The sequence below is a fragment of the Carlito syrichta genome, unplaced genomic scaffold (genome assembly GCF_000164805.1).
Source record: "Carlito syrichta isolate Samal-C Ts95f unplaced genomic scaffold, Tarsius_syrichta-2.0.1 Scaffold316421, whole genome shotgun sequence".
Taxonomy (NCBI): Eukaryota; Metazoa; Chordata; class Mammalia; order Primates; family Tarsiidae; genus Carlito; species Carlito syrichta.
The window spans coordinates 331504-349067 of record NW_007260517.1 but is presented as its reverse complement, the minus strand read 5'-3'; the positions used below and the strand labels follow the sequence as shown (position 1 = coordinate 349067).

General features: G+C 43.6%; 3 protein-coding genes across 5 annotated transcripts in view; 2 read left to right on the top strand and 1 right to left on the bottom strand.

The window, feature by feature from the left end:
- ACAT2 (acetyl-CoA acetyltransferase 2) overlaps nucleotides 1-2896 on the top strand; it is a 12268-nt gene extending 9372 nt beyond the window's left edge. Inside the window, exons 7-9 of the mRNA XM_008074375.2 lie at nucleotides 1197-1351; nucleotides 2048-2158; nucleotides 2526-2896. Of these exons, the coding sequence (XP_008072566.1) occupies nucleotides 1197-1351; nucleotides 2048-2158; nucleotides 2526-2696 (437 nt within the window). The 3' untranslated portion in view covers nucleotides 2697-2896. The remainder of the gene's footprint in view (nucleotides 1-1196; nucleotides 1352-2047; nucleotides 2159-2525) is intronic.
- On the bottom strand, nucleotides 2807-15039 carry TCP1 (t-complex 1). Of its 2 annotated transcripts, XM_008074376.2 has the most exons (12): nucleotides 14722-15039; nucleotides 13662-13747; nucleotides 13063-13191; nucleotides 11932-12029; nucleotides 11428-11538; nucleotides 10462-10643; nucleotides 9858-9984; nucleotides 5690-5865; nucleotides 4989-5112; nucleotides 4487-4679; nucleotides 4187-4350; nucleotides 2807-3105 (listed from the first exon to the last, which is right to left on the bottom strand). In XM_008074376.2, exons 1-12 carry the CDS (start codon nucleotides 14783-14785, stop codon nucleotides 2889-2891), a joined length of 1671 nt encoding a protein of 556 aa, XP_008072567.1. In that variant the 5' UTR covers nucleotides 14786-15039; the 3' UTR covers nucleotides 2807-2888. The 2 variants fall into 2 exon arrangements, with proteins under 2 accessions (XP_008072567.1, XP_021562850.1); XM_021707175.1 differs by lacking the exon at nucleotides 13662-13747 and having other exon boundaries at nucleotides 14722-14995.
- A 753-nt stretch (nucleotides 15040-15792) lies between these two features.
- The window catches only part of MRPL18 (mitochondrial ribosomal protein L18), a 6628-nt gene continuing 4856 nt past the window's right edge, over nucleotides 15793-17564 (top strand). For both annotated transcript variants that reach the window (XM_021707182.1, XM_008074374.1), the window contains exons 1-2: nucleotides 15793-15955; nucleotides 16265-16451. In XM_021707182.1, the coding sequence (XP_021562857.1) occupies nucleotides 15907-15955; nucleotides 16265-16451 (236 nt within the window). In that variant the 5' untranslated portion in view covers nucleotides 15793-15906. The remainder of the gene's footprint in view (nucleotides 15956-16264; nucleotides 16452-17564) is intronic.

Here is a 17564-nt window from a genome sequence, read left to right as displayed (position 1 = left end):
TCACCTGATGGGCTCTGGCGATCCTTCCACCTCAGCCTTCCAAGTAGCTGGAACTATAGGCGCGCACTACCACGCCCAGCTAATTTTTGATTTATTGTAGAGATGAGGTCTAGCCAAGTTGTCCAGGCTGGTCTCAATACTGCGGGCTCAGGCAATCCACTCACCTCAGCCTCCCAAAGCACGGGATTACAGGCTGAGCCACCGAGCCCTGCTTACAAAATTCTTAAAACTCATCTTTGTTGGGAGACAGGGTCTCATACTTTTCACCCAGGCTGTGGTGCAGTGGCATGATCCTGGCTCACTGCAGCCTCTACCTCAGCCCCGAGTGATTGAGACTATATGTGCATGCTACCATGCCTGGCTCTTTTGTAAAGATGAGGTCTTTTTTTTTTTTTTTGAGTTGGAGTCTCACTCTGTCACCCAGGCTGGAGTGCAGTGGCACGCTCCTAGCCATCGCAACCTCGACCTGCTGGGCTCAGGTGATCCTTCCGCCTCAGCCTTCCAAGTAGCTGGAACTATAGGCATGCGCCACCATGCCCAGCTACTTTTTTATTGTAGAGACGAAGTCTCGCTAAGTTGCCCAGGCTGGTCTCAAGCCCATGGGCTCAGTCCTTTCACCTCGGCCTTCCAAAGTGCTGTGATTATAGGTGTGAGCCATTGTACCTGGCCAGAGATGTCTTTATGTTGCCCAGCCTGGTCTCAAAACAAGGCTCAAGTGATTCTCCCGCTACCAAAGTGCTGGGATTTCAGTTTAAGAGAAAATGTAGCTTCTGTGTATTTGATCATTGACTTAATCTACTGAAGTAACTGATTTGGTTCCCACCCCAACTAGGCATACAAATGAAAAAGTGAACTAGGGAACATCAGTTTATCTACCTTCATACTTCTCCCATATTAGAAACTCCCAATACTTCCTTGTAAGGTGTGGGCTTCATTCTTCCATTCCTTTCATAGATCTCCTCACCCCCACTGCTTTAATCTTTCTACTTTCTCTGGCTGGAACATTCCATAGCCAATTATACCTTATTTCCAAGCTTAACCATTCCTAACTACACTATAAAGTCTGGTTAATTATGGTAAATGGCTTTGTCAAGATGTAAAGTCTTTTAACTCAGGTCTTCAGGTGGAAAACAAAGTAGCCACTATATGTACCAGGTTAATGAGCATTATAGAAATCAAGTCACTCATATTTACAGGAATGAATGACGGTGCTGCAGCTGTGGTTCTCATGAAGAAGTCAGAAGCTGATAAACGTGGGCTCACACCATTAGCACAGATAATTTCCTGGTCACAAGTAGGTGTGGAGCCTTCCCTGATGGGAATAGGACCAATTCCAGCCATAAAACAAGCTGTGAGTTTAACTTCTTTTTTATGAAATCTAACTTCATTCTCCCTGTTAGCCTTATTTTTTTTGAGTCAGGATCTCACTCTGTCAACCAGGCTGGAGTGCAGTGGCATGCTCGTGGCCACTAGCCTCAACCTGCTGGGCTCAGGCAATCCTTCTGCCTCAGCCTTCCAAGTAGCTGGAACTACAGGCGTGTGCCACCACACCTGGCTAATTTTTTGACTTATTGTAGAGATGAGGTCTTGCTAAGTTGCCCAGGCTGGTCTCAAACCCTGGGTTCAGGCAATCCTCTTGCCTCCGCCTTCCAAAATGCTGGGATTGCAGATGTAACCTACCACATGGAGCTAGCCTTAAGTGATCTAGTTCATTTAGTTGTATATCTTGCTTTTCCTACCAGGAAGAGTAGCAAGAACATTTACATCATATGGTTTTTATGGGAACCAATTCTGTATATCACCTGTACACACAACAGATGCTATGGCTCACTTTAACTAGTTGAGAATTTCTAAGGGATCTTTTAGAGCATATCCTTAACCTTTTGGATAGAACTGATATCACTGGTTTAGCATAAGAACCCAAAGTGTCAGTTTTTGAGACCCTTCAATATCATACAGCATATTTAATGTCAGCAGTGAAAAATGGTTTCACTTTAGCTTTTGCACTTAAGTTCTTAGACTGCTCATCTATTAATCTTTCCTTTAGGTTGCAAAAGCAGGTTGGTCACTAGAAGATGTTGATGCATTTGAAATCAATGAAGCCTTTGCAGCCCTCTCTGTTGCAATAACTAAAGAACTTGGATTAAACCCAGAGAAGGTAACCATGAGCAAGTAGTCCTGAAGCTTACCAATGTTTCTCACAATGCAATTTAAAGACTTTAAATAGGGCAATTAGATCAGGTATTAACCACTCCGAGACTCAGGAGTCGCTTACTGCTTCCCTAGGCAAACTTGACATTAGTTTACTTCCCACAGAGTATTTTAGATTTCTTAAAAATCATTTAAAATTCAGAAACAAGATCGTCAGGAATGATTTCACAAAGGTGTGAATTTATTCCTAAGCAGCTAGAATGAAAGTTGAAAGGGTAGTTTGCTGATATAACACTGAGGAAGAAGACATGTTTAGGATTTTATAATATGTGCACAGAATAAACAACCTAAGATAAATCTTTTCTTCCCCTTAGGTCAATATTCAAGGAGGGGCTATAGCCTTGGGCCACCCTCTTGGAGCATCTGGCTGTCGAATTCTTGTGACCCTGTTACACACGATGGAGAGAATGGGTGGAACTCGTGGTGTTGCAGCCCTGTGCATTGGGGGTGGGATGGGAATAGCAATGTGTGTTCAGAGAGGATGAACTAACTGCCTAGGCTCAAACCTCTTTTCTTAGACTAAAGTACCAAGTTATGATTTGTGAAATCAAAGGACCAAATTGTGCACAAAAAACACCTCCTATGTCACAAGAACCCAAGTTGACAGTTTGTTGTACTTTAATGTATAATACTCAAGACAATTGCATCTAACATTGTTATAAATAAAAGAAATCATATCAGTCATCAAGGGCTCCAGAGTGAACAGCATCTTCATAACCTCCATGCTTATCATCTTTACTTTCTGGATGCAACTTAATAAGATCATCAATTCGAAGAATGGTAATTGCAGCTTCTGTTGCAAATTTCAAACTCTTAACTTTAACTATGGTTGGTTCAAACACACCTGCTTGTTTGTTGTCTCGAGGCTTACCATTGATCAAATCAAGACCAATCCTGCAATTAACAAAATGAAAACTATTAAGTGGCTGCTTATGAGTTGATTAGGTAACCTATTCCAGCTACTCCCTTTAAATGGTTCACCTTTTGAAATGCTGAAACTTGATTTTAAGGTTTCACCTATGTCTCTATGGGTCCTTCCTGTAGGTAAAGCCTTTCTATCCAGGAGAGTTAGGAATCAGTTTTCAATTAAACATGCTGATGCTAATAATCATCAGTTATCTCTGGAATTATAGTGACTGAACAAATGCTTGCTGTAACTTTTTTTTTTTTTTTGAGTTGGAGACTCACTCCATCGCCCAGGCTGGGATGCAGTAGCACGCTCATAGCCACCCCAGCGTTGAGCTGCTGGGTTCCAGCAATTCTTCCGCCTCAGCCTTCCAAGTAGCTGGAACTACAAGCATTTGCTACTACACCCGGTTACTTTTTGATTTATTGTAGAGACAAGGTTCTCACCACGCTGCCCGGGAGGGTCTCAAATCCGTGGGCTCAGGCAATTCACTCCCTCGGCCTCCCTAAGTGCTGGGATTATAGGCTGAGCCACCAAGACTGGCCTATTGTAACTTTAAGTATTTGACACGTCTGTTATTTATGTTTGCTGACCCTGTAGCTAGCTACTATGCTTTTACTTATTTGTTGTTTTTTTTTTTTGAGTTGGAGTCTCACTCTGTTGCCTAGGCTGGAGGGCAGTGGCACACTCCCAGTCACCACAGCCTCAACCTGCTGGGTTCAGGCAATCCTCCCACCTCAGCCTTCCAAGTAGTTGGAACTAGAGGCACATGCCACCACACCCAACTAGTTTTTTGATTTATTGTAGAGATGAGGTCTTGCCAAGTTGTACAGGCTGGTCTCAAATCCATGGGCTTGGACAATCCTCTCACCTCGGCCTCCCAAAGTGCATGAGCCTGGCCACTACTATACCTTTTAATACTTTTAATACTATGTGTTTTAATACTACTATTTTCCAAAAGTCTAGAAAAGGTTAAAAAGATAAAATCTGTCACAAATTATTAAAATAGAACCAAACTGCTATACATGATACAGAGATGACAATGAAAAAGGGAAATTGTATGCTTACCATTTTAGATTTTTGCGTTCTGGGTTAACTTGAGCCTCATTATGAAAAGCTCTTAACTTTGCAACCAGATCTGTGGAGTCCTGGGCAGCATTAACTGCCAGTGTATTGGGAATAACAAGAAGAGATCTTGCAAACTCCGCAATAGCAAGCTGTTCCCGAGACCCCTAAGAAAAAAGACAATCAGGTGTCTTCACAAAGGAAAAAACATTAAAGCCCATGGCAACAGCTAAGGTCTCTCAGACCTTAATAAAACGCCAAAGATTATCTCCCTTGCCCTTCTTAAAAAGGAGTGAGTCTTACCATGCTGGTTGCATAGTTTTCAAGGTATATGGAAAGGGCTGCTTCTACTGCACCCCCACCTGGAACCACAGATTTCGACTCTAAAACTCTCTTCACTACACAAAGAGCATCATGTAAAGAGCGCTCCATCTCGTCACACATGAAGTCATTCGCCCCACGTAAGATAATCGATGCAGATGTGCGAGCCTTAGTGCTGTTAAAAGAAGCAAATTCTTAAAACGGCATTTTAATAAGTCCCCACAGTTATTTACTGCAAGTGCTCTTGATTAAATCCTAGTTACATAGGACATTTAGACATGTTGTACCCAAAACAATGTCTAGTCCACACAGAAGAGATGAAAATGGTTACTTCATCTCAATTTACAATGGCCTAATATTATTTTATCCCATGCGTATAACTGCTCATATCACTGGGAGACTATAGCAGCAAAAAAATGGGAATAAAATCTATTTTTACACAGCAAAATCTGCATAGCTTTACAATCCACAAAGGAGCCCTTACTTTTTGATTAAGATCAGTTCATCATCACAAATTCTCTCCTGTACTACCTCTTCTGCTTGTCCCAACATTGCAGCTTCAAAAGTTTCTTCGCCTTCCAAATTGGCCAGGGTTGCCAGAATGGTTGCTATTAAGAAAGTTAAAAAGGATCTGTAAATGTTGTTTTACCAAAATTCTAATACAAGTGCTATACATATTACAAGTTTGAGGCTTAGTTAGGTATCAGACAAGTAACTGTTGTATCCTAAGATAGAATACATCATTTTTCCTGAGTCAGGGTCTCAACTGTTGTCCAGGCTAGAGTTCAATGGCATGCTCATAGCTCACTGGAGTCTCGACTTCCTGGGTCTATGAGTAGCTGGGATTACAGGCATGCACCCTCATGCCTGGCTAATTTTTTTTACTTTTTGTAGAGAAAAGGACTCACTAATGTTGCCCAGGCTGATCTTGAGCTAATGGACTCAAGCTATCCTCCTGTCTTGGCTTCTATATCAACTTGTGATGTTAGCAAATTCAGTTCACTGAATATCCAAACAAACTTAGTAAGTTGAAGAACTTTTCCAGTCACATGAAAAAGGGATTCATAAATGTATTTGTAGCACAAAATATTAAGAGAGTATAAACATTTTTGAAACTGCTTCAAAATGACCTTTGCTATGGTTATGTGTAACTAAATATTTTCTGTGAGCAAGCAGAAGACATACCTCCAGAAGCTTTAGCAATGCGTTTAAGATCCCTTTTTAAAACTCTTCTAACTGCCATAGCTCCAGCCTCCACAAAATACTTCAGACACATATCATCAATTCCACCAGTGGTTAGAATAACATTGGCACCAGTTGCCAAGATCTTCTGAATTCTCTCCTTGGTGATATCGGATTCTCTATGAAATATTTTAGTAACCCAAAGTTATCACCTCTGATTTTTTTCCCTTATAATAACTTCCATTAAGTATTTATCACAAGATAATCATAGATCAGGTTATATTAACCTTTACTATTTTTGACAAGAATTTAAATTGGTCCAACTCATGGAAAAGTTCAAGAAATTAAAAATTACCACCTAGCTATTCCCAACCCTAATCTGTGTTACTAATCAAGAACTTCGGTTAGAGGTAACAGAGGCTCTGCTTTCAAGGACTGAGCAGGGAAGGGATTATCAATCTCACTAAAGAGCAAGTGCCCCTAAAGGGACATGCAGAGATTAGGAGTACATGAAAAGCATCAATCTGGCCTCGGATGTGGGACATAGAAGCCAGAAGAGGCTTAGAACTGAAAGCACAGAAGCAGGTAGGACCAGGAAATGAAGAACCTTGTAAGGTGTAACAAACAGTCTAGACAGCTAAGAAGCTTCATATTTTAAAGCAAAACTATTATCAAATCTGTTTTTATTTATTTTATTGAGTGGAATCTCACTCTGTTGCCCAGGCTGGAGTGCAGTGGCATGCTCATAGCTACTGCAGCCTCGACCTCCTGGGCTCAGGCAATCCTTCTGCTTCAGCCTTCTGAGTAGCTGGAACTACTCAGGTGTGTGCCACCATGCCTGGCTAATTTTTGGATTTATTGTAAAGACAAGGTCTCCTCAAGTTGCCTAGGCTGATCTCAACCACCTGGGGCTCAGGCAATCCTCTCACCTAGACCTTCCAAAGTGCTGGGATTACAGGTGGGAGCCACAGTACCTGGCCAAATCTGTGTTTTTAAAAGGATTCACTCATGTCAGTGTGGAGACTGCACTGGAAAGATAAATGGCTAAAGGCAAGAAGACAGTACTTGGAAATATACCCGATGAAGACAGATATCCTAAACAGAAAAGCCAACATTTATGGCTTGGGTAATTGGGAGGTATAGCCAGTGACTCCTTGAGTAAAATAAATACCAACAGTTTGGGGCAGGATGGGAAGTCAGAGTTCAGTTTGGGGGCAAGATTAACCCTTTGCACTCAGACATCTTGCAGCTCACCTACCAGCAACTCAACTGCACTTTTTTTTTTTTTGAGTTGGAGTCTCCTCTGTCACCCAGACTGGAGTGCAGTGGCCGCTCCCAGCCACCACATACTCAATCTGCTGGGCTCCAGTGATCCTTCTGCCTCAGCCTTCCAAGTAGCTGGAACTACAGGTGCGCACTACCATGCCTGGCTAATTTTTTTGATTTATTGTAGAGATGAGGTCTCGCCTGCCCAGGCAGGTCTCGAACCCACGGGCTCAGGCAATCCCCTCACCTCAGCCTCCCAAAGGCGTGGGATTACAGGCTGAGCCACTGAGCCCGGCGTCAACTGCACTTTTTAATAAAATAGTGAAAAACCAATCACTTCCCTGGGCTTGGTGGCTCAGCCTGTAATCTCACGCCTTTGGGAGGTTGAGGTGAGGGGACTGCCTGAGCCTGCGGGTTCAAGACCCGCCTGGGCAACTTGGCAAGACCTCATTTCCACAATAAATCAAAAAATTAGCCAGGCGTGGTAGCGAGCGCCTGTCCTTCCAGCTACTTGGAAGGCTGAGGTGGAAGGATCGCCGGAGCCCCGCAGGTCGAGGCTGCGGTGGCCGGAAGTGGCCACTGCACTCCAGTCTGGGTGACAGAGTGAGACTCCAACTCAAAAACAAACAAACAAACAAAAATCCAATCACTTCATATTAAATAGTATGGTGTTGGAACCAATTATTTTACTGTGGTGATATTTGAATTTTGGACATTAAGGAACTTATGACAAAAACCAAAATTTTATGTCTTATATTTTTCTAATGTGGTAATGTGTGAAACAGTCACTGATATACATTCAGGTTCACTGATACATGTTGTGCAATAGTAATCTGTTTTGACATTGTCCACCTGGTATTTTTCTATTTGAATAGACAATGCAGTGTTTTCTTCCTCCAACAATAATATAAAATTTATTGTCCAGTCTACTGTTCGAAGATGATGTGGAATGACATTTTTTTTCTTTTTTGAGTCAAGAGTCTCACTGTTGCCCAGGCTAGAGGGCAGTGGTATGCTCACGGTTACTGCAGTCTCGACCTGCTAGGCTTAGATCCTTCTGCCTAAGCTGTAGCTGAAATTACAGCATGTGTCACCACACCCAGCTATTTTTTGACTTATTGTAGAGATGTGGTCTTGCCAAGTTGCCCAGGCTGGTCTTCGAACCCCTGGGCTCAGGCAATCCTTTTGCCTCTACTTCCCAAAGTGCTGGAATTATAGGTGTGAGCCACTACGTCCAGTCAGGACATTATCTTTCCACATAACACCAGCTAATATGTTTTTACAGATATCTCAGTATATATTTCATCTCTATTTGTTTTGTGCAATTTGAATGAAAAACTTCAAGTAAAAATATGTTTTTGAAAAATTTGTACTCACTTAAGTTTGTCCTGTGTATCACCAGCAATCTCTTTACGTCCCCTGAGGGGACATCTGAGTGCAAAGGTTTAAGTTTGAAGCTGTTGTTACTCAGGTGAAGGTGTTAGGAGGCAGTCACTTACAGAATGGAAACCACAAACTTTGGGAAAGATACTGATTTGTAAAGAGCCAACATATAGGTGAAGCTATGTGAGGAGATGAAACCAAAGAATTTTTAAAGTAAAATGAATTAAAGATCAACCTCAAAAGAAATCTGTTTACTGAACAAGTACTGTGTGCCACACAATGTACTAAGGACAGGGGCTACAAAACCAGTCCTCACCTTTAGAACTTACAACCCAGTTATACAAATACACTGAAAAACTTGTAGTAAGCCCCAAAGCCATGACAGAATACAATTTAGACTAGGAAGAAAAACTTCTTTGAGAGACTGACTAGCTCAGTTTTGCTACAATAGTCTGGGTAAGAAAATAAAAATGGACTTCACTCCCTGAAAAGCATTTCAAGAAGGAATCAGTCAAAGGCTTGCTAAAGGTCAAGTAAGAGGAAGGTTGAAAATGTCTTCTGAATTTCGCACTAGTGACCTTAACTAGCAGTCCTTTAGTGGAAGACAGGGCTAAAGGGGGATGAAGAGAAAAGCACCAGAAAACAGTTTTGTGTAAACCACTCTCATAATATCTAGCTATAAGGAGATGTAGAAGGATAGGGAGTAATTGCAGCAGGAAGCATGAACAGGCCTGAAGGGCAGCAACACTACAAGTAGAATATATAAGAGGAGGAGTAGAATTAGCTGAAGACGGTGAGAAACAATCAATAAAGCAAGGCTCCAAGGCAGAAGGCAAAGGACTATGGAACCCTTACTGTAGAGGGACTGGCTTTGACGGAAGAATATCTCTGCATGTAGACTCAAAAGATGAGAATACATTCCTGACTCTTGGCAAAGATTTCCTATAGGTTTCATTTAAGCTACTGTTTAAACCATTTGCTGTTTTAAGTGATTGTAAACAACAAGTAAGATGAAAAGTGAATAGGGAGTCAAAATCCATGGCAACAATCAAACTGTCTCCACAATTAGATCTTCTAGCATGCCAACCAATACCACCACCACCTGTTATCTCCAGTACCTGGTACACAGCCATCCAATACCACTGAGTTCTATACTGCTTCTTGGAGAAAAATTAAGATCCCTGGTTTTTACAGTTTTAATACAAAGATTCACAAAACCCAAATCTCCCAAAAAGGCCCATTTTCATATGAGCTCTATTACCCCAAATCACTCTGAAAACACCACTTAACACTAATTTTTACGGAAGTTAATGTAAAAGTTTGACTTGGCTTTAAAATGTTAATTTCAAAGTCCTCCAAGATACTCCCACTTAAAATTCCAGTTCTATAGATATCATATTCTGCTACCTAATACAAAGTTCTATTACCCTTTTGTCAGTTTTTCAGTTTACTGTCACATAGTTCAACACAAGGTAATTTACAAACACCCCTTTCCAAGGTCAACAATAATCTTTTAACATACCTTTGTCTAATTTGGTCCAGTTTTTCAGGGTCTGTGATGACTACCTGTACACCAAGCTTCATTTTTGTTTTCTGCAGGCTGAAGTCAAGGCAAGCAATTTTTGCATTAACTATTCTCTTGGGCATGCCTACAATTGAACATAATATTAAGTTCCTTTATGTAACGGTTGTTATGCTTTATAAAATATATCTACCCCTAAAAGCAAAATAAAGAGTACTATATTGTTATATGTAAAGACATAAACTCCAACTGACTTTTTTTTTTTTTTGAGTTGGAGTCCCACTCTGTCACCCAGACTGGAGTGCAGTGGCCGCTCCCGGCCACTGCAGCCTCGACCTGCTGGGCTCCAGCCATCCTTCCGCCTCAGCCTTCCAAGTAGCTGGAACTACAGGCGCGCGCTACCACGCCCGGCTGATGTTTTTTGATTTATTGTAGAGATGAGGTCTCGCCAAGTTGCCCAGGCGGGTCTCGAACTCTCGGGCTCAGGCAATCCACTCACCTCGACCTCCCAAGGCGTGGGATTACTGGCTGAGCCACCGAGCCTGGCTTCAAACTGACTTTTAACCTGTAGCAATCTCATTCTATAACCAAACCCTGAACCTACCTTGAGATCCTACCACACAGTTGAGTGCATAGCCACTGATCAGCATACTCTCCATCTGACTTCTCCCATGGGCTTTCAGAATATTAACAGAGTTGACTGGATAGCGAGGCTGGCCTCTTATATCTGTGTATTTAACAGCAAGTACAGCATCTACTACCATGTTGGCAAAGAAATCACCATTTCTAAGCCAACAGTTAAGGATAAGACTTGGAATGGACAAAAAAAGATCATATATGAAAAAATTAAGGGTAATTTGAAGATATTTCATTTAGTAATCGCATCCATTAAAGAAACAAGCATTACTTATGCCATCAATATCAGTTATTTATCACTATCTGCAAAGATGTCACTTTATACATGCTTTATTTCACCCTAGAAAAGAGGGGAAGGCGGTAGGCAATTTCAATACAGCATCACTCCTTTCTAATCTATTATCAGTTTGCATAAAATTGATATAGCAAGAAATGAACACAAAGTTTTTTGTTTCCTGTTTTCCCTAGAGACAGGGTCTGATTATGTGGTCCAAGCTGGACTGGAACTCCAGGGCTCATCTGAACCTCCTGTCTCAGTCTTCCAATTAGCTGGGACTACAGGTGTGAGCCACAGTATCTGGTTCAAAGACTTTTCTTTTTTTTTTTTTAAGTTGGAGTCTCACTCTGTCGCCCAGACTGGAGTGCAGTGGCCGCTCCCGGCCACCGCAGCCTCGATCTGCTGGGCTTCGGCGATCCTTCCGCCTCAGCCTTCCGAATAGCCGGAATTACAGGTGCGCTACCATGCCTGGCTGATTTTTTGATTTATTGTAGAGATGAGGTCTTGCTACCCAGGCGGGTCTCGAACCCGCGGGCTCAGGCAATCCACTCACCCCCAGCCTCCCAAAGGTGAGGGATTACAGGCTGAGCCACTGAGCCCGGCTAAAAGACTTATTTTTTTAAAAGCCTACACTTTATTGGAACACCACAAGGATACATTCCAATGATTTTGGAAGACATCGATGTCTTAGCAGCATTAATCAGGCAATCTCTTCCAAGTTCATCTGTGTTGATAATTAGGTTTTCACTGATATAACGCACTGCTTCCCTGTTTAAAGTGTGGGGGACAAAACACATATGTTCACAACTCAATCTTTTTGCTTTCATCATACCTAATAGCGTCAAAAATGCCACAGGCAATAATTTTCTGTTCAGCCATTACATATAGAGGGAGGACACCAAAAACCCCTCCCTCTTCAGATCATGGCAATTTTAATCTATCCCACAAGCATAGCCACTAAAATCTATTATTAGGAGAAAATGTGGTAGTCAAATGGGAAAAAAGATACCAACTCTAGTTTTTACTTCAAATATTACTACTTAAATGTGAAAACACAACATATTCAAATTAAAATTTGGTCATTAATCAAAACATTAAGGGAACATATTGTTTGTAACCATTACATCAAATAGAATTTTCTTTGAATGAAAACAATCTTACTTGCAAGCAAGCCGATAGCCACTAATAACTGATGTGGGATGAATTTTCTGTTTGACTAGTTCATCTGCATTTTTTAGAAGTTCTGCTGCAATAATTACCTGTAAAGAAAACATTCAGCACTCTAAGTATGCCTGACATTCAATATGTACAATGCATATGTAAAAACACCCAAAAGAGATGAATGGTGACAGTGGTGAAATGAATAACTGGTTATTAGAAATCAGAAAAAAGAGAACTCAAAGCACAGTAAGCCCTCACTTAATGTCATCGATGGATTCTTGAGAAATGTCACCTTAAGCAAAACAACACACAGCAGGTTCTCAAATATAAAATATAGTTGTTTTGTTATAACTTTGATAAGAAAAAAGTTGGCTTTGTTACAATTAGTTCAGCAATGCAACAGCAGAAGAGACTGTATTATCTTTAGAGACTGAGTGCTCAACAAAAGCTAAATTAAGAGCTTAATTACTTATATGGTCTGTACTAGACTATTATCTGGTTTAAAAAGTCACTCCTGTAAGTTGTGGAAGGAACACAAGGGAATATTTTCTATTTTGTAGCTTTTAAATTACCATCCGCTTCTGGGGGAATTATATTTAAGTTACAAGATCATAAATTAAACAAAGACCATTTCTATATTTAGAAGAGGTAGATTCCATTTTATCAAGGCCGAAGTTTAATCTAGAAATACATTTTCTCCACGAATGATTTCCTGTTTCTCCAAATTTACATTTTCTTCATCAAACAATTGTGTTTCTACTATACCAGGATGCTGGATTACCTATAGTTTATGTCATCATTAATCACATGTTTACTGACTCGATAGATCACACTGTCATATTATGGTATATTACTTTCTCGCACTCTCATTTTGAATTCCTGAGATTAGTTGAGGGGGAACAAGTCACCAAAATTCATGAATAACAACATTTTAAATTGTGAGGCTATGCTAAACGAACTGAAGTTTCTTCCCTACTTAAACTGCACAAGCTAGCTATAACCATCAATTTTCAAACTTTGCTTCTCAATCAGTACCTGAAAAACCGGAAACTCTTCAATACGTAAGCTATTTCTGACACAAAGCAAAAGATTCATTTATGGCTTCAACTGTCTTTCAGTCACTATACCTACCACCGAGGTAGTTCCATCTCCAACTTCTTTGTCTTGCAGATCAGCCAGCTCACAGAGAACTTTAGCTGCAGGATGTTCTACCTCCAGTAACTTCAGGATGGTTGCGCCATCGTTAGTAATGGTTACATCCTAAAATGTTAGCAGGAAAAAAATAACAACATAGACTACTTACAGAAATCAACACAGTCTTGCCATGATAGGCATTCGCCTTTACACTTTTCTTTCTTTCTTTCTTTTTTTTTTTTTGGAGTTGGAATCTCACTGTCTCCTAGGCTGGAGTGCTGTGGCATGCTCATGGCCACCGCAGCCTCAACCTACTGGGCTCCAGCAATTCTTTCCCCTCAGCCTTCCAAGTAGCTGGAACTACAGTCGCATGCTACCATGCCTGGCTAATTTTGTATTTATTGTAGAGATGCGGTCTCGCCAAATTGCCCGGGCTGGTCTCGAACTCGTAGGCTCAGGCGATCCACTCTCCTCAGCCTCCCAAAGTGCTGGGATTATAGGCTAAGCCACCGAGCCGCCCCTTTACACCTTCCAATACCAGCAACATACTTAGGTTCATTTTTAAGACAAGCAACACAACAGGTAGGCATACTCACTCCAATATCATCCACCAACATTTTATCCAAGCCAACTGGTCCAAGAGAACTTTTTACGATATTGGCAATAGAAGCTGCAGCCATAACTGTAGATAATCAAAGAAGAAAAAAAAAATCAGAAAATTCTACAACTGACGATCATTTCAGCCTAAAGAACGTAAATGACATCCAACAGATCCTCAATTTTCCAAATCTACAAACCTGTCCCAGTTACTTAAGAAAATCAACTATTAAAAGCCTAGTTGTTATAGCTTTCTTTCCATCAGCGGGAAAAATGTCTAAATGGAGAGAAGACTGAAAAAACAGCCACGATTTTATGCTGTGCCGTTTCATACACACAAGAGGCATATATCTTCTTTCAGATTCTGGCAAGTTTTTGTTCCATTAAATGAAGAACCTATCCGTGAGGCGAAAAACTGGTACTTCAAAGGGGAAACTGACTTCACTTCAAACTCGTTCAAGACAAAAAAAACGAGGAATTATAAAGATAGCTCCACAGGCATCCCAAGCAGTTCAACGGCAGCAAGTACTCTGCGGCTCGTCCACTGGGTAACTCCATCCATCCGACGTGTCCAAAGCTGTCAGTGATGGGGCAAGCGCTAACCCTGGTCCTCGGGCGCCGGACTCCAAGCAGAGCAAGTCCCCTAATCCAGGGGCCACTTGCTCATCTGAAAAACGAACGGCCGGACCAAGCGTTTTCTGTTTAAATGTCCTAACACGAAGCCCCAAGGCTGAGACTCGCTCCTTCGGGCTGGAATCGGAAAAAAATGGGGGTGGGGGGGCCGCGGCCGCACGTGCCAGCGCGGGAGGCCCAAACACCCCGCCCGCCCGCACCCCCAATCGAGCGGTTCCCCAAAACGTGCTGCGTTCTGGGAGTGCCCCGCTACGGGGAGAGGGCGCTCCAGCGCCGCCTCGCCCCGGAGCACGCCGGGTAGTTGGGACCGGACCGCGGAGCCCCCCCGGGGCCCTTCAGCGAAGGGACGAAGGAGAGGCGCGAGGGGGGCGCCACGGGCCAGCCGGGCTAGGGATGCGGCCCGCCCCGGGCCTCGCCCGCCCTTACCGTTCTGGGAGCGGATCGCCTCCCCAGTGCTGCGGTCCCCGAACACGGACAAAGGCCCTTCCATCTTCCCGGCAGGGACGCACGTCGAATTTTACTCACACCGCGGGCAACCAGGATCCCGGCCCTTCAGCCGAGCAGTAGCCACCCCAGCGGCAGCTACGGCGTGGAACTGGCCAGAGAGACGCCGCGAGGGCTGCTGGGTAACACCGCCCCACCCGCTATCCCACTCCCAGGGCCCGCCGCGAGGCATGGTGGGAAAGGAGGAGGAGGCGGAGCAGGTGGGGGAAGATCGAGAATGCGCCGGAAGTGAGGCGGCGGAAGAAGGCGGGCTCGGTATTTTTGTCCAGTTAGACAGCGGATGAGAAGGGCGCGAACGCGTAGAACGTACGTCAGGACCTCGGGCCGCTGGGAGGAAGAAAGTGCGTTTTGGAACGTTCACCTCCGGCAAGGGCGCGCATGCGCGTTCGGACATTCTAGCGCCTTCTAGAAGGCTGTCGGCAGGGCGGAGCTTGAATTTGAGAGGTCACGGGAGGGGGCAAGCAAGCCCTTCTGGGGTTTTAAGCGAGTCTGGCGTTTTATCTTCTCTCTTCCGTGCGCTCAAACGCTCGGGGGCGTGAGACGAATCAGCCGGCTTTGTTCCGGGGCCCAACCCTAGATGGGATTGGGCAGTTTTCCCCGTGGGTCACACGAGAAAATTTTTGGTTCTAAGACAACTACCCTTTTTTGAGAAAATTGTGCATCTTGCTCTGCCCCTTTTCTTCCCAGAGCCCGCTGGGGGCTTGTGTGGGCCCAACGATGATCACTCTAAGGCTTGCGACTAAAGAACCCAAATATGGGGACGCGAAACCGTGGGTGCATCAGACGCCGGACTCGCACAGAAAAGCGTTGCCCAATACTAACAAGATCATTTCCCATTCTGGAGGCGTTTGCTATGAGGTGGTTGGTGGGCTCCGAGTCTGCGTGCGCCTGAATGTAAGCGGTGATTGGCGGAGCGAGATAACAGATTGCCGCATTCGCCAATCAGCGGCCAGAGGCTTATACTTCCGGGTCGAGAGCGCCTCCTGCACGAGGGTTTCCATGATTTCTGCAGTCCAAAGGCTTTACCCCCGGTTAATATGGCTGCGCCTGGCAATCCACAGATGAGTCCGTGAAGAAGAGGAGGTTTTGTCTGAGATCCTCTCAGCAATGGCGCTTCGGTCGCGCTTCGGGGGCTTGTCGGTTTGCAGAAACCTCGGTAATTAATCTTGCCCCGCCTTTCTCAGCTTATTCCCCAGGACCTGCGCAGTAACTTTGACTATGCAAGTCCTATTTTATAGTCGGGATACTCCATCGAACAGTAAACCCGCTCACGGCGCTGTGATGACTGTAGTGAGAAGCTAAGGACCGGGGTCAGTGATGATTAATTACAGCCTGTGGGCATAATATTTCATCCTCCTTCGTCCTCCTTCCAGGGCCCGAAGATTGGGGGGTGGATGGTATAGAAGTTGGATCATATCCTGTTCGTCGTTTTTAAAGGATCTGTGTGGCCGTTTTTATTTCCTAGCCTGTGGGTTCGCAGCGCGCTCTACCAGTTCCAAACCGGCGGCTACACCTGAGGTAGACCCTCTGGAAAATGAAGCTGTTGCCCCAGAGTTCACCAACCGTAACCCCCGGAATCTGGAACTCTTATCTGTAGCCAGGAAAGAGCGGGGTTGGGGGACAGTGTGGCCCTCCCGTGAGTTCTGGCACAGGTAATTTTAAGTGCGTTTGTCATAGACTTGCGGAGCAGTGCACGGTTTCCTACACATGATTTTCATTAATTCATTCAACGAATGTGCCAAATACTGCCCGGGCCTCTCAGGGAGCTGACCTGCGGTGGGTACATGCGGGCTAGCAGAGGAACTGGAATGAACAAACAATACCTATGTGTATTGGAGAAAAGTTAAAGAAGATGATGTCCCCATAGGGGACTGGGTGCCTGCTGAGGTGTCTCTGAGGAGGTGACATTTAAAAAGCTGAGATCTGAAAGATAGGAAGAAGCCAAGTCATCTGCTAGAGAGAGCGTTCCTAGCAGAGGAAACATCCCCTAGCTGTAATGAGAGGTCTGGCTATATTGCCTAGGCTGGTCTTGAACTTCTTGCCTCAAGCGATCCTCTCTCTTTGGCCTCCCAAGTGCTAGTATTACTGGCAAAAGCCACCACTCCCAGGCTCTAAAAATCCTTTGAAACACCCAACCTATTATTTTCATTTAAAGTTGGAAAATCAGAAGACTATTTTAGGGAGGAGGATTGCTTAAGCCCAGGAGTTTGAGACCAGCCTGGGCAACATAGTGAGACCTCATCTCTACAAAAGAAAAAAAAATCAGCCGGGAGTGGTGGTGCATGCATGTTGTCCCAGCTACTTTGGGAGGCTGAGGTGGGAGGATAGCTTGACTTAGGAGTTTGTGGGCAGCAGTGACCAGGGATTGTTCCACTGCATGCCATCCTGGGCAACAGAGAATGTTTTGTGACATGTGAAAAGTACTTGAAAATCAAATTTCATTGTCCACAAAGAAAGTTTTCTTAAAACATAACTACACTCATGTTTGTTTACATGTCACCTGGCTGTTGTAGCACTACAGTGGTTGCGTTGAACAATTCGACAGAGATTGTATGGCCTACAAAGCCTAAACTATTTACTCTCAGGCCCTTTACAGAAAAAGGTCCTTGACCCCTGGTTTAAGAGATTGTGGTGTTACTAGAGCCAGCAAAACCAGGAATAGGAACCACATTTCCAAATCGAATGTATTTCACTTTAAGAATCCTAGTGAGATATCTGATTTGGATGTTTTACCTTGAGCTTAACTTTTTTTTTTTTTTTTTTTT

Bases quoted from the DNA above. Each gene is read 5' to 3' on its own strand.
- TCP1 (XM_008074376.2), bottom strand. From the start codon at position 14,785: ATGGAAGGGCCTTTGTCCGTGTTCGGGGACCGCAGCACTGGGGAGGCG. The intron at 10,644-11,427 runs GTATCCTTGTGG...CTGTTGGCTTAG, and splicing joins TCTTCCAAAATCATTGGAAT to AAATGGTGATTTCTTTGCCA. The intron at 5,113-5,689 runs GTATGTCTTCTG...CTTTCTTAATAG, and splicing joins CATTGCTAAAGCTTCTGGAG to CAACCATTCTGGCAACCCTG.